The 12260-nt window shown below is 40.3% G+C and overlaps 1 protein-coding gene across 10 annotated transcripts in view; it reads left to right on the forward strand.

Moving 5' to 3' along the window:
* Positions 1-7140, forward strand: part of WDFY3 (WD repeat and FYVE domain containing 3) — a 314732-nt gene extending 307592 nt beyond the window's left edge. For all 10 annotated transcript variants that reach the window (XM_075929522.2, XM_075929521.2, XM_075929520.2 and 7 more), the window contains 4 exons: positions 1116-1427; positions 2057-2168; positions 2585-2782; positions 3779-7140. In XM_075929522.2, coding sequence (XP_075785637.2) covers positions 1116-1427; positions 2057-2168; positions 2585-2782; positions 3779-3899 — 743 coding nt within the window. In that variant the 3' untranslated portion in view covers positions 3900-7140. The remainder of the gene's footprint in view (positions 1-1115; positions 1428-2056; positions 2169-2584; positions 2783-3778) is intronic.
* The last annotated feature ends 5120 nt before the right edge of the window (positions 7141-12260 follow it).

The following is a 12260-nucleotide window of genomic DNA, read 5'->3' on the forward strand; positions in this document are numbered from 1 at the left end:
AACTAAAAGACCAATCGTGCACCACTAAGGTGTTGTTTGCAAATCCCAGCATCCACACCACCCACGGCTAAGGGCATTAAGAGGTGCTTTGTGCTACACAAGGGTACAAGTACCTCTTCGTGCACCCCCAGCCAGGCAACCTCCATGGAAACTGCAGGTGAGCTGGGATGCACTTTCGTGCCTGTTGTTCTTTGAGATGTATTTCTCCTATTCATTCCGGATCCCATCTACTTCCCCTTTGTCAGAGGATTTGGATAAGAAGGAACTGAGAGGGCGGGGAATTGCCAGTGTCCTGTATATCACGCTATGAAGGCACCATGCCAGGGGACTCCTCAGCCAACCTGATGGGTACTGCTAAGGGAAAAATGTTCTATCATGTACACAGCACACACACACACCTCTATTGGAATAAACAACAAATGGTCTGGTAGTCTATAAAGTGCTAACAAAACATATAGATGGCATCATTTGTTGTTTATTCTGTACATACTAACTTGGCTACCCCCGAAGCCTCTATTGGAATGTACTTGAGCAGCAAATCACAAAGAACAGTTACAAAAGGCAGGAAACGTTTTTTCCTCTCTCACACAAGAGGCTCACAAAATGATAGTGATACTAAAGAACAATGTCCTCCTTAACACAGCTTGAACCCTGCAGCCTCCCTCTGGAACGGGATGAGAATTAGATTTAGAAGAGTATAACTACATTTTACAACTTGGTGTAGAAATCCAGGGAAAGAAATTAGTAGAATTTTCCAAATCATTTAAGAGATTTAAGACCACACATACCACTGGAAATCAACTAGGCATGTTTGAAAATCCTATGCAATCTCTCCAGAGAATGAGAAGTGGTATTTCCAGGAACACAGCGGAGTGTAGTCTTCAGTGGAACACAGATTAGTAGTGTGATAGCCACTGATACTGGTATGGATCCTACAGCTAACTCCCTGCATTGATTTGATGATATTCCTGTCTATGGTTACAGGAATGACTCCTGTTACACCCACTAGGTTTTTCTGTAGATGGTGAAGCAATGCAGCTTTGTAAAAGGAAAGAAAATGAGGTATCATTATATTTATTGTGCTAACTTTTTCTATTCTCTTCTATGTAAAATAGGGCAGGAAGCCCAAGATGAGGACAGCAGTGATTCTGAAGCAGATGATCAGTGTGTCAGTCAGAACACTAAACCACAGGAGACACAACCAAACAACACCAGCCACAGACCTGTATCAAGCAGAGCAGCAGCAGTTTGGTCAGCAGACAGCGGCTCCGATGACTCAAGACGTTGGTCAGACCAGCTCAGCTTGGATGAGAAAGACGGCTTTATCTTTGTGAACTATTCTGAGGGGCAAAATAAAGTGCATCCCCATGCTCCCGTTAGCCATCCAAACCATGCAGAAGTACGGCACTACAGCAAACTTAAGCCAGGTACTGGAACTGAGAAGCACATTCTCTCTCCCTTAAGTAACTCAGGACAGTAAATATCTGTCTCTACTGCATTAGGCACTGCGTTGTTAAACTCTGAAAGTTTTGCAGACAGAAGTCATTAATTTTGTTTTCTGGTTGGTTAGTCATAATTCCAAAATTGACAGTAAAGGGCGTCACTTGTAGTATATTAAGGTGCATGTTGTTCCAGCTCTTCATGCAAAGCACTGCTTCCCAAATTGTTAAAGGCTGAGTCCATCTTCTAGAAAAAGTGAAATCAGTCAAGGCTAATGTGCTAATGGGGCCCAACTGTGTATCTTAATTCACATCTCCTCTATGTCAGTGTCATTTCTTGGTCTGGACCTTTGCATCTCCTCCTTTCCCTTTGGTGCAAAGCTCTACAGTAGGGCACTTCCGCTCTTTTCTTATGTGCAGTGAAATAGTTTAAAATGTCAACAGTATCAACAGGCTGTATAAGCACAGGCCTGTATGGGAGAGACACTGCTGGGGTGGGGGAGGGTGGCTCCAGAGAGAGATTGTTCCTTCCCCCTAACCACATGGGGAGAGGATACAGTCAGGTGTGTGATGACAACCCAATAGCAAGATAACTTTTTTTTCCTGTCCACTTCTAGGATACAGATGGGAGCGTCAGTTAGTATTTAGAAGCAAACTAACTATGCACACGGCATTTGATCGCAAAGACAATGCACATCCTGCAGAGATCACAGCACTGGGCATTTCAAAGTGAGTATTCAAACACAGTTGCTTACAGTGTTTTTTAAAAAATGGATGAGTTTGGGTGCGTGTATGAGGGGAGAGGCTACATTCCGCTACTTTTTAAGATATGGTGAAAGCCTGGCAGAACATCAGCATTTGGAACTGATTTATTCTAAATAAAAAACATATGGCTGAAAACCTGATTAATTACTACTACAGCTTTTAGTTATGCCCTGTCATAATTGTTTTCTCCAGTAAGACTAGGCTAGTTTGTGTTCACCTCTGGTCTCAGTTTAACATTTGATATGAACAAGTCACGGACATGTACAGCATATATGTGATGGTCTGATCATCCCCAGTTAAGCCAAAAACTAGTTATGATATTGTAATGGTGAACAAACCTGGTGTGTTGTGGCTTGAATGTTCATTCATGTTTCTTTCAGGGATCATAGCAGGATTCTAGTAGGTGATGGTCGAGGAAGAGTGTTCAGCTGGTCTGTGAGTGACCAACCTGGCCGGTCTGCAGCTGACCACTGGGTAAAAGATGAAGGAGGAGACAGCTGTTCAGGCTGTTCAGTCCGATTTTCTCTCACTGAAAGACGTCATCACTGTAGAAACTGTGGACAACTCTTCTGTCAGAAGTAAGCAGTCATTTGTTTTCCTTGGACTTTTCATTGTACAAAGCAGGAGAGTTTTAGAAAAGTGAAAATGTATGTTTCTTAATAATACTGTTAATGAAAACACTAAAAATATCACAATTTAATGGAAATACTTTGAGAACAGTAGGCCCATTCAGCTTCTTAAAGCCAAAAATGCAGCAGTAGCCTCTTGATTAAAAACGGAACTATCAATTTTAAATCCAACCTACATCCAACAGACATGGCGGAATAACTAAGTGATGAGCTTCTAGACTCAGAGCATTGTGGAAACTATTTTTTTCAAATAAAAAAACCAGTAAATTAGTCTAGTAGCATTTTAAAGACTAACAAAACATGTAAATGGTATCATGAGCTTTCGGGGGCACAGCCCACTTCTTCAGATGACTGGTCATCCGAGAAGTGGGCTGTGCCCATGAAAGCTCATGATACCATCTACGTGTTCTCTTAGTCTTTAAAGTGCTACCAGACTATTAGTTTAAGTTTTTCCTGTTACAGACTAACTCGGCTATCCCTCTGAAGCTTTTTTTTTTCAACTAGTTACCCTAGTTAATATAGTTAGTACTATATTAACTCCATATTTGGAGCACTTAAGCCATGTATTGGAATATGATTTAAAATATTTTTCTAAAATAGGCACAAAGTCATGCAGCTCTTGAATATGGACACAGTGTATATCTATACAAAAGCTTTGGACTGGTGCTTATTAAAATTATTCTTAGTGGTTTTGTACCATCACTAAACAGACAGGCAAAAATTCCAGCTATTCTATTCCCAATGCAATCGTGCTAAATTTCTAATCATGGCATTTTTTTAAGATAGGGATTTTTCCTCCTCCCCTCCTTCCCCCTCTCCCGCCACCTGCTCCCTCCAGCTTTTCTTTGAGTCTCTAAAATGGCTAACTGCAAAATATTTGTGGACTATAAATAAGAGAGCGGGTTAGGAGAGGAACACAATTACAATTTTATTTCCCTCTTTTAGGTGCAGTCGATTTCAGTCTGAAATCAAGCGTTTGAAAATATCATCACCTGTGAGAGTCTGTCAGAACTGTTACTACAACCTGCAGCATGAGAGAGGTTTTGAGGAGGGGCCTAAAAATTGATGAGACTGAAGACCAAACCTTGCAGGATCCTCGTTCAGCCCCACAATAACTCCTTGAATTAATTCCAGAATTGTGCAGCAAATTTGGAAGGGATTAGAATATTGTCCGTTTACATTTATCTTTGTACTGTGTTAAGCACTGAAAAAAAAAGGGATCATTGATTTCATTTATGTTGATTGACGTTATAAAGCTAACAAATATTTAAATGAACAGCAAGCACCAGAAAGACAAGATTGGTAGTCACATATACAGTAAAACTTTAAATACCCAAATCTTCCTATTAATATGGCTATCAAAAGAAAATCCTCACTCACTTAATCATCTGTTCTTATCTTGTTTTGTAGAGCTAGACATCATTATTGGGGGGAAGGCTTTTTAGAACATAGTTATAAATCTGCCTTCTTCGCAAGCAACTGTGTATAGTGTAAATAAGTATAATGGCCTTTTTATCAAAATATGAACTTAACTGCCTGTTACATGGGACTTCAGACTAACCACTATACTTTGTGTGACATCTTAATCTCATCTATCAACTTAAATATGAATGTTTAAAAAACTCAAATGGCATTATTTGTATTTTTGTTTAAAATTCAGTCTGTGCATGTTTGTTCTTTCATTTGCCCACAATATCCTAAATTAAACAAGGCTATTTGTAGAAATGACATGGATTTTTTTCAAAGGAAAACTTTTTAGGGGAATAAGACTTGCAATATTTTATTCTAATTGTAAAATAACTAGGAACTAAATTATACACTCTGTAGTTGCTTTTTATATCTAGCTATTTACCACCTCATTGTTCATATTTAATAAGGCCTCTTTTATATGTATGTTACAGCTGCTATTTTGTTCATTATTTATTATAGTTAGCAGCTGATTCATGCAATGCAAGAACCATCTTTTATCTTCTTAAATTAATAGAAATTGGCTTGCATGTAACTCAACATCAACTTCTTGCATACAACTTAGTATGTGGCTCTTTGGCACTATTCTACTGAAAATAATCCTTGCTGAACAACTGGAAATATTAATATCAGAACTGCTTTTAAGTCTTCACCATTCAGTGACGAGATAGTGATTGATAAGATTTCCATTAAGTTTTAATGAGTTTAAATGCAGTATTTTTAGTCAGTAATTTATTTGCACCACATATGGGACAGACACTGGCATCCACCATGACTGGAACAGTTGCAAAAGATAGGCCCGTTGATTATACTTTCTGGTTGTTGTTTTTTAAAGTGTATGTGTGTGTGTATTTTGTAAATGGGTGATGAAGCTGGTCTAGATTTACGTGTATTCACAAACTGGTAATACTTTTAAACAATGGTAAGCATGTGACCCAATTAAAGGGCCAAACTTGCATCAGTGGATATGTGTGGAACAATGGAATTACCTTAATTTATATTGGTGTGACAGCATAATCTGGTCACGATATTTAATAACTAAAGCAAATACAACCCATAATTTGCACCATTGAAACTATTAACCTCTATGATGGTAGGAGATTTCCCAAAAGAGTCAAGTACTAACTGAAGCACCTACCTTTTGTTGATTTGTGTTATTTTACTATTTACCCTGGAATGCACTGACAGTTAAATGGGTATTTTGATATATATTTGTTTAAATATGTGATGGACTGTAACTATTAGATACAATTCCTATTTTGGCCCCAAAAGAACCAAAAGGCTTTTTTTAAGAGCTCTCCCATAATGAGTGAGTAAATGCAGGTTTGTTTAGACCAGTTAAAGCCATTAGCTGCCTCGCATGGCCAGCACGACAAATTTATCTTTAAAAAAATGTGCATACAGAGCCTACCTACTGCTCTCTCTGATGCTTTAGCACTGTAATCCAGATCATGGGTTTATGACCTGCAGAGTGTCATCTTTAAAATCATTAAATGCACTTAAGTCCACTGAAATCTTTTCCCCTTGTTTCCAGTGGGCTAAAACCTCACTATCTGCGCTCCAAATTAATTTTTACAGCCCACACAATAAACCCTTGGAAACAAGAAGCTTCTCATAGAAATGGTGATTGAATCTAATATTGCCACTAAAATAAAAGCTGCATATAGAACTTATGCTGAAGTAGAACTGCAGGACTTCCACTGTGAACATTAACTGTGTTCAATTATAGATGCATTGTACCAGTGTTATTCTACACTTTTTACAGTTGGCACTGCGCTCAAAATCAAGGTCATCTACCTTCCTCTCCTCCTCCCCCCTCACCCCCCCAACTGCGTACTATACCTTTTAATCGTAACTTGGATTTAGTAAACCAATAAAACCCATTCCTCCGGTTGAAATTTCTCTCCTGCACTGTATATAAAACAATTTTCCAAAACAATGTCTTGTGTTGAGGTGGTGGAATACTAACACCATCTCATCCTATTTCCTCTGGCAACTGGTGCTGAGGGCAACTCTTTTATTCAATTGTGGGTAGTCTTTTCTTTTTTAGCTTTTAATGCACAAACCTACTTTGGTTTCTCCAAATGGCTTCATTGGCCATATACAAATTTATTAGAGCAAAAACACAGACGTACACTAACATTAGCAGTTTATATTTTCTGCAAGTACCTCACGTCTTCGCGGGCCTTGTTCTTGTACTCTAACACTTGTATGTGGTGTGCAACTGTCATGTCATACTTATGAAGGTGAATTTGGCTGCCTCCAAACCACATTCAATGGCAAAACACTCTAGATAAGTTATTTTGCACTTTCTTATGTATAAAATTGGTAGAAACTTATTTTTGCTTTGTATCATTTAAAAACTCCTTTTGTTTCAGTAAATGAACTGTGTACAAAATATTTATGCAGTTAAAACTGTTTTTAGAAAGTATTTTTAATTTCAGCAAGTTTGGTTACTTGTTGCATGACTATTAACACAGCTGACTTTTTGTGTCAGTGCAATGTATATTTTTTTTGTCTTGTTAACCTGTAAGCCCTAGTAAATGGCCACTTATTTGTACAGCAACAGGAGTAAATTGAAGATAACTGGCTAGGACTGGAGTGTGGAATTTTGTACTATATTGCAGAATCCAGTATCTGTTTTTGGTGGTTATGTAAAAGGCCTGAAGAATTACTATCTAGTGTGCAATCTGTGATATCTGAATGTTCATTGTATATTTGTCTCCAATGCAAAAAGGTAGAGTAACACAATTACAATACATGATTAAATGCAATAGTTCAGGTACTTAAGTATTTTTTTTTTTCATTTAAAATAAATACCTGCTATTTACCACCAAAAAGCTGTTTTGCATTTCTCTTAAAAGAATTTGAATAAGAAAGCAATGGTTGCAGGTGAATACTTTCTTTACAAAAAAAAGTTAGTACCCTTCATATTTGATTTGTTCTCCAAATGTGAGTACTGTAATTTACAAATGCTAAAAGAACACAAAGGCCATGTATTTTGTTCTACAGCTATCATAGTTCTTGAAATCCCGATGATTGGCTGTGATGGGAATAACAGTATATCGCAATAATGTAGGAAACACTGAGAAGGGAATGACTAAGCCTAGTTCCTTACGGAATATTGGAGGGGGAAAAATTAAATTTTAACTTAACCTCCTCCCACAAGCAAAATTCAATCCTGTCTTAGCTTGTGAGAGGTTCTGCTGAAAGTCTAACCTTTGGAATATCCCTTTTCCCCCAACAATTATATCAGTAACAGTTTGCTGGAAGGTGAGCTCATGTTTCATCAACGAACTTACTCGTAGTTACATGCTATCCCTTAAAACTTGCTCACAGGATTAAGTGTTCCAACTCTGCCTAATAGCTGGCTGCCTCCAACACACGTGCAGTGATGCCAGATCTGGTACTGCATTACTAGCATTTGTCAGGAAATAATGGATCTTGCAGAGAGGAACAGAACATTTCTTACCTATAATGCCTTTCTGCCAATGGGATCTCCCATAGTTCTGCACTTCTGGGATATTCTCCTCTATCTGCACCTTTGGAAATGTATCAGTGGTTTGGTCATGTTTCCTCTGCTCTTCCTTGTTCCCAGAGGAGTTATTCCAAAAGGAGGAGGGGTTCCCAAAGGAATCCATTTTGAAGCACTTGGAAGAGGGGAAAGTGATCAGGAACAGTCAACATGGATTCACCAAGGGTAAGTCATACCTGACCAATCTGATTAACTTCTATGATAAGATAACTGGCTCTGTGGACATGGGGAAATCAGTGGATGTGATATATTTTTATTTTAGCAAAGCTTTTAATGCGGTCTTTCACAATATTCTTGCCAGCAAGTTAAGGAAGTATGGATTGAATAAATGGACTGGAAGATGGATAGAAAGCTGGCTAGATTGTGGGACCCAACAACTTGATGTCTGATTAGTGGTCGGTTTCAAGTGGAGTGCCCCAAGGATTGATTCTAGGGCCGGTTTTGTTCAACAAGGACAAGTGTAGAGTCCTGTGCTTGAGATGGAAGAATCCCAAGCATTGTTACAGGCTGGGGACCAAATGGCTAAGTAGCAGTTCAGCAGAAAAGGACTTGGGGGCTACAGTGGATGAGAAGTTGGATATGAGTCTACAGTGTGCCCTTGTAGACGAGAAGGCTAATGGCATATTGGGGTGCATTAGGAGGAGTAATGCCAGCAGATCTAGAGAAGTTATTCCCGTTTATTTGGCACTGGTGAGGCCATACCTGGAGTATTGTGTCCAGTTCTGGGGCCCCCACTTTAGAAAGGATGTGGATGCATTGAAGAGGGTTCAGCGGAGGGCAACCAAAATGATTAGGGGGCTGGAGCACATGACCTATGAGGAGAGGTGGAGGAATTTGCGCTTCTTTAGTCTGCAGAAGAGAGGAGTGAGGGGGGATTTGATAGCAGCCTTCAACTGCCTGAAGGGAGGTTCCAAAGAGGACGGAGAGAGGCTGTTCTCAGTAGTGACAGATGGCAGAACAAGGAGCAATGGGCTTAGTTACAGTGGGGGAGGTCTAGGTTGGATATTAGAAAAAACTCTTTCACTAGGAAGGTGGTGAAGCACTGGAATGTGTTACCTAGGGAGGTGGTGGAATCTCCACCCCTAGAGGTTTTTAAGTACCAGCTTGACAAAGCCCTGGCTGGGATGATTTAGTTGTTGTTGATCCTGCTTTGGGCAGAGAGCTAGACTCGACCTTCTGGGGTCTTCTCCAGCCCTAGGATTCTGATACAGAACTTGCATATCCCTATTAACAAATATCTTAGAGATAATTATGTACTTTAGACCAGGATAAAAGGGAACAGTCCCACTTTAGTATTTAATCTTTGGGCCATGAGATGTTGCTAACAGAGAGGAAGTTAGAAGTAGCAAATTTCCATTCTGCAGCCCAGCATCACCCAGTGTCTCTGGGAAACAGTAACCAATGAACGGCTGTAGGGCTGATTATGAAGAAAAAAAAATTCTAGGAAGATGATTTCTGTCTCATCTGCCTGCCAAAGGAGGCTTCCAGTGTATTATGAAGGTGTTGTCTATAGCCTCACGGCAGCTTTGCGAATTTATACCAAGAGGATGCTGCAAAACCTGGATACCTGAGCCTATTTAGCTATCTAGTGTCCATTTTACATAGAGAAGACAGTTTTTGTAAAAGCTGGAAATCTGGACAAAAGGGCTGTGTCTAGACTGGCATGATTTTGCACAAATACTTTTAACGGAAAAGTTTTTCCGTTAAAAGTATTTGTGCAAGAAAGCGTCTATACTGGCATGTGCCTTTGCGCAAAAGATTTGCTTTTGCGCAAAAGCATCCGTGCCAGTATCGACGCTCTCTTGCATAAGAAAGCTCCGATGGCCATTTTAGCCATGGGGCTTTCTTGCGCAAAACATTATAACGTTGCTGTCTACACTGGCCCTCTTGCGCAAAACCCCCCAGAGCATCCACACACACCTCAAGCGCGTATTTGCACAAGAAAATCTACAGTCAATCGACAAAACAGAGGGCTTTTTACAGTGCAGGTAAAACTCCTTCTAGCGGCATAACTCCTTTTTGCGCAAGAGTTCTTGTGCAAAAAGTGTGTGTGGACGCTCAACAGGTGTTTCTTGAGCAAAAAGAGCTTATCACAAAAAGCACAGGTGTTCTGATAGAACTTTCTTGTGCAAGAGTATCCATGCAGTGTGAATGCTCTCTTACACAAAAGCACATTGTGATGTGCTTTTGAGGTGTGGATGAGCTTTTGCGCAGGAAGTTTTTGCGAACGATGTCTTCCACAAAAGCCTTCTTGTGCAAAAACCTGCAGTGTAGACAAAGCCCTACAGTAGAGCACCCATAGGGACACTAAGGCTATGTCTAGACTGCAGGCTTTTTTCAGAATAGCTCTTCTGAAAAAACTTCTTCCGAAAGAGAGCGTCCATGCACAAAAGTGCATTGAAAAAGCTGTCTGCTTTTTCGAAAAAGAGCATCCACACTGAATGGAAGCTATGTCGCATTTAAGCTGTGATTACTATGGATGGAGTGGCCACCGGGCCACCTATGCTTTTTCCTCTTTCCTCGTCTTCGAAAAGAACGCCCTCTTCCCCGTCCACACGTGCCTTTTTCCAAAAAAGCTCTTTCGGAAAAAGGCTTCTTCCATGTAGAAAGAGGATTGCCAATGCCGATTTACTTTCGGAAGAACGCAATTGCACTGTGGACATAACTCAGGTTTTGTCAGAAAACGGCCATTTTTCCAACAAAACTCTGTAGTGTAGACACCCTAAAAGAAGAAAGCGGAGCTACTGGCTTTGTTTAGCAACGTTCAGCAGAGAGCATATGCCTCCCTCTCAGTGCAGTGCTGCAGCCACACTTGTTTTTGTCTTATAGCTAAACGGTTCAGAGAGACTTTATGACCAGCTGGCAGAACAGATAGGCTACGTCTACACTGGCATGATTTCTGAAAATGCTTTTAACGGAAAAGTTTTCCGTGAAAAGCACGTCTAGATTGTCAGGATGCTTTTCCGCAAAAGCACTTTTTGAGGAAAAGCGTCCGTGGCCAATCTAGACGCGGTTTTCCGCAAAAAAGCCCCGATCACCATTTTCGCGATCGGGGCTTTTTTGCGGAAAACAGTACTGTGCTGTTTACACTGGCCCTTTTGCACAAAAGTTTTTCGGAAAAAGACTTTTGCCCGAACGGGTGCAGCATAGTATTTCCGGAAAAGCACTGACGATCTTACATGAGATCGTCAGTGCTTTTCCGGAAATTCAAGTGGCCAGTGCAGACCGCTGGCAAGTTTTTCCGCAAAAGCAGATGATTTTGCGGAAAAACTTGCCAGTCTAGACACAGCCATACTGAGAGCAGAGAATGTTAGCAGTACAGAGAATCAGGAATACTGGAAGCAGAGCACAAAGGATGTTATCAAGTTGGCCATTTTGCCACCAGAAACCGCCTCCAAATGTCTCACTGCAATGCTGTAGCAACCCAAAGGAAACTTTTGCTGCAAGGAGTCAAGCAACTGCTGTGCAAATAAGTGCATTATCTATCATTTTTTTATCAGCCATACTATGGCTCATCTGTAAGAATACATCAGAAACACCTTATTTGCAAAAACTAGTGTGCAAGTTATACTGCATTTTACATTCTTATACCACTTTTTCTTAGCGTATAAATTATTGCCCATGATAACAAGACTAACATTTGTAGTAGGTCAGGACAGTGCTGTAGTAAATTTAGGGTTGACTGGTGTGGTGTCCTGACAGATCTCCTACTCTGTGATGATAAACGTTCAGCTCTGTGCCTTTTTGTACGCTTCCTTAGTAGATGATGCCAGCTTTGGGCAGGTAGCTGGCATAATTGACTTCACAAGAGCCCCCAAAGTCTACAGACTTAGATAAGATACGAAGGCACTCAGGGGCCAGGCTTATTGTTGAATGAAGTACATTAATAATCATCAATAGCCAGCTGGTTTCTGAGCCTCTGTGTGTTTGTACCCGTGACAATGGACTCAGCTCAGTCAATACTATGGATTTTACTATTGCCTCCCTAGGCCGGCCAAAGAGGTACCCGAACATTTATAGACCGAGATAAACCATCTATGATGTACACTGTACGTATCATCTTAATATCACATCTGGTACCTCCCCCTGCACTTTCCTCCAAACATTCACTACCCATTGTTATGCTTTCGCTCTTGTTGTTTCAAACTACTTTACCATGTACTAAGTTGGGGTGTCCTTATACTGTCCTAGTGGAATGAATGTATTTACATTATTCGATGTGCTTTTAGCAGTGCTAGCAGTTCTATTGCCGAGAGACACTGACTTTCAGGCAACCGTCTGCTTTTGACACGGCCTGTCCGTTACTCTTAGTATAACTTTTGCTAACTTTGGTTCAAACACCAGGCTCATGCTTCAGGCTCTTTCTTTCTCCTGACCTACACCATTAACAAAGAAATCGTCCCACTCCCAGCATACTTTCTTTCC

The sequence above is a fragment of the Pelodiscus sinensis genome, chromosome 4, assembly GCF_052426305.1.
Source record: "Pelodiscus sinensis isolate ZL-2025 chromosome 4, ASM5242630v1, whole genome shotgun sequence".
In the NCBI taxonomy this organism is placed as follows: Eukaryota; Metazoa; Chordata; order Testudines; family Trionychidae; genus Pelodiscus; species Pelodiscus sinensis.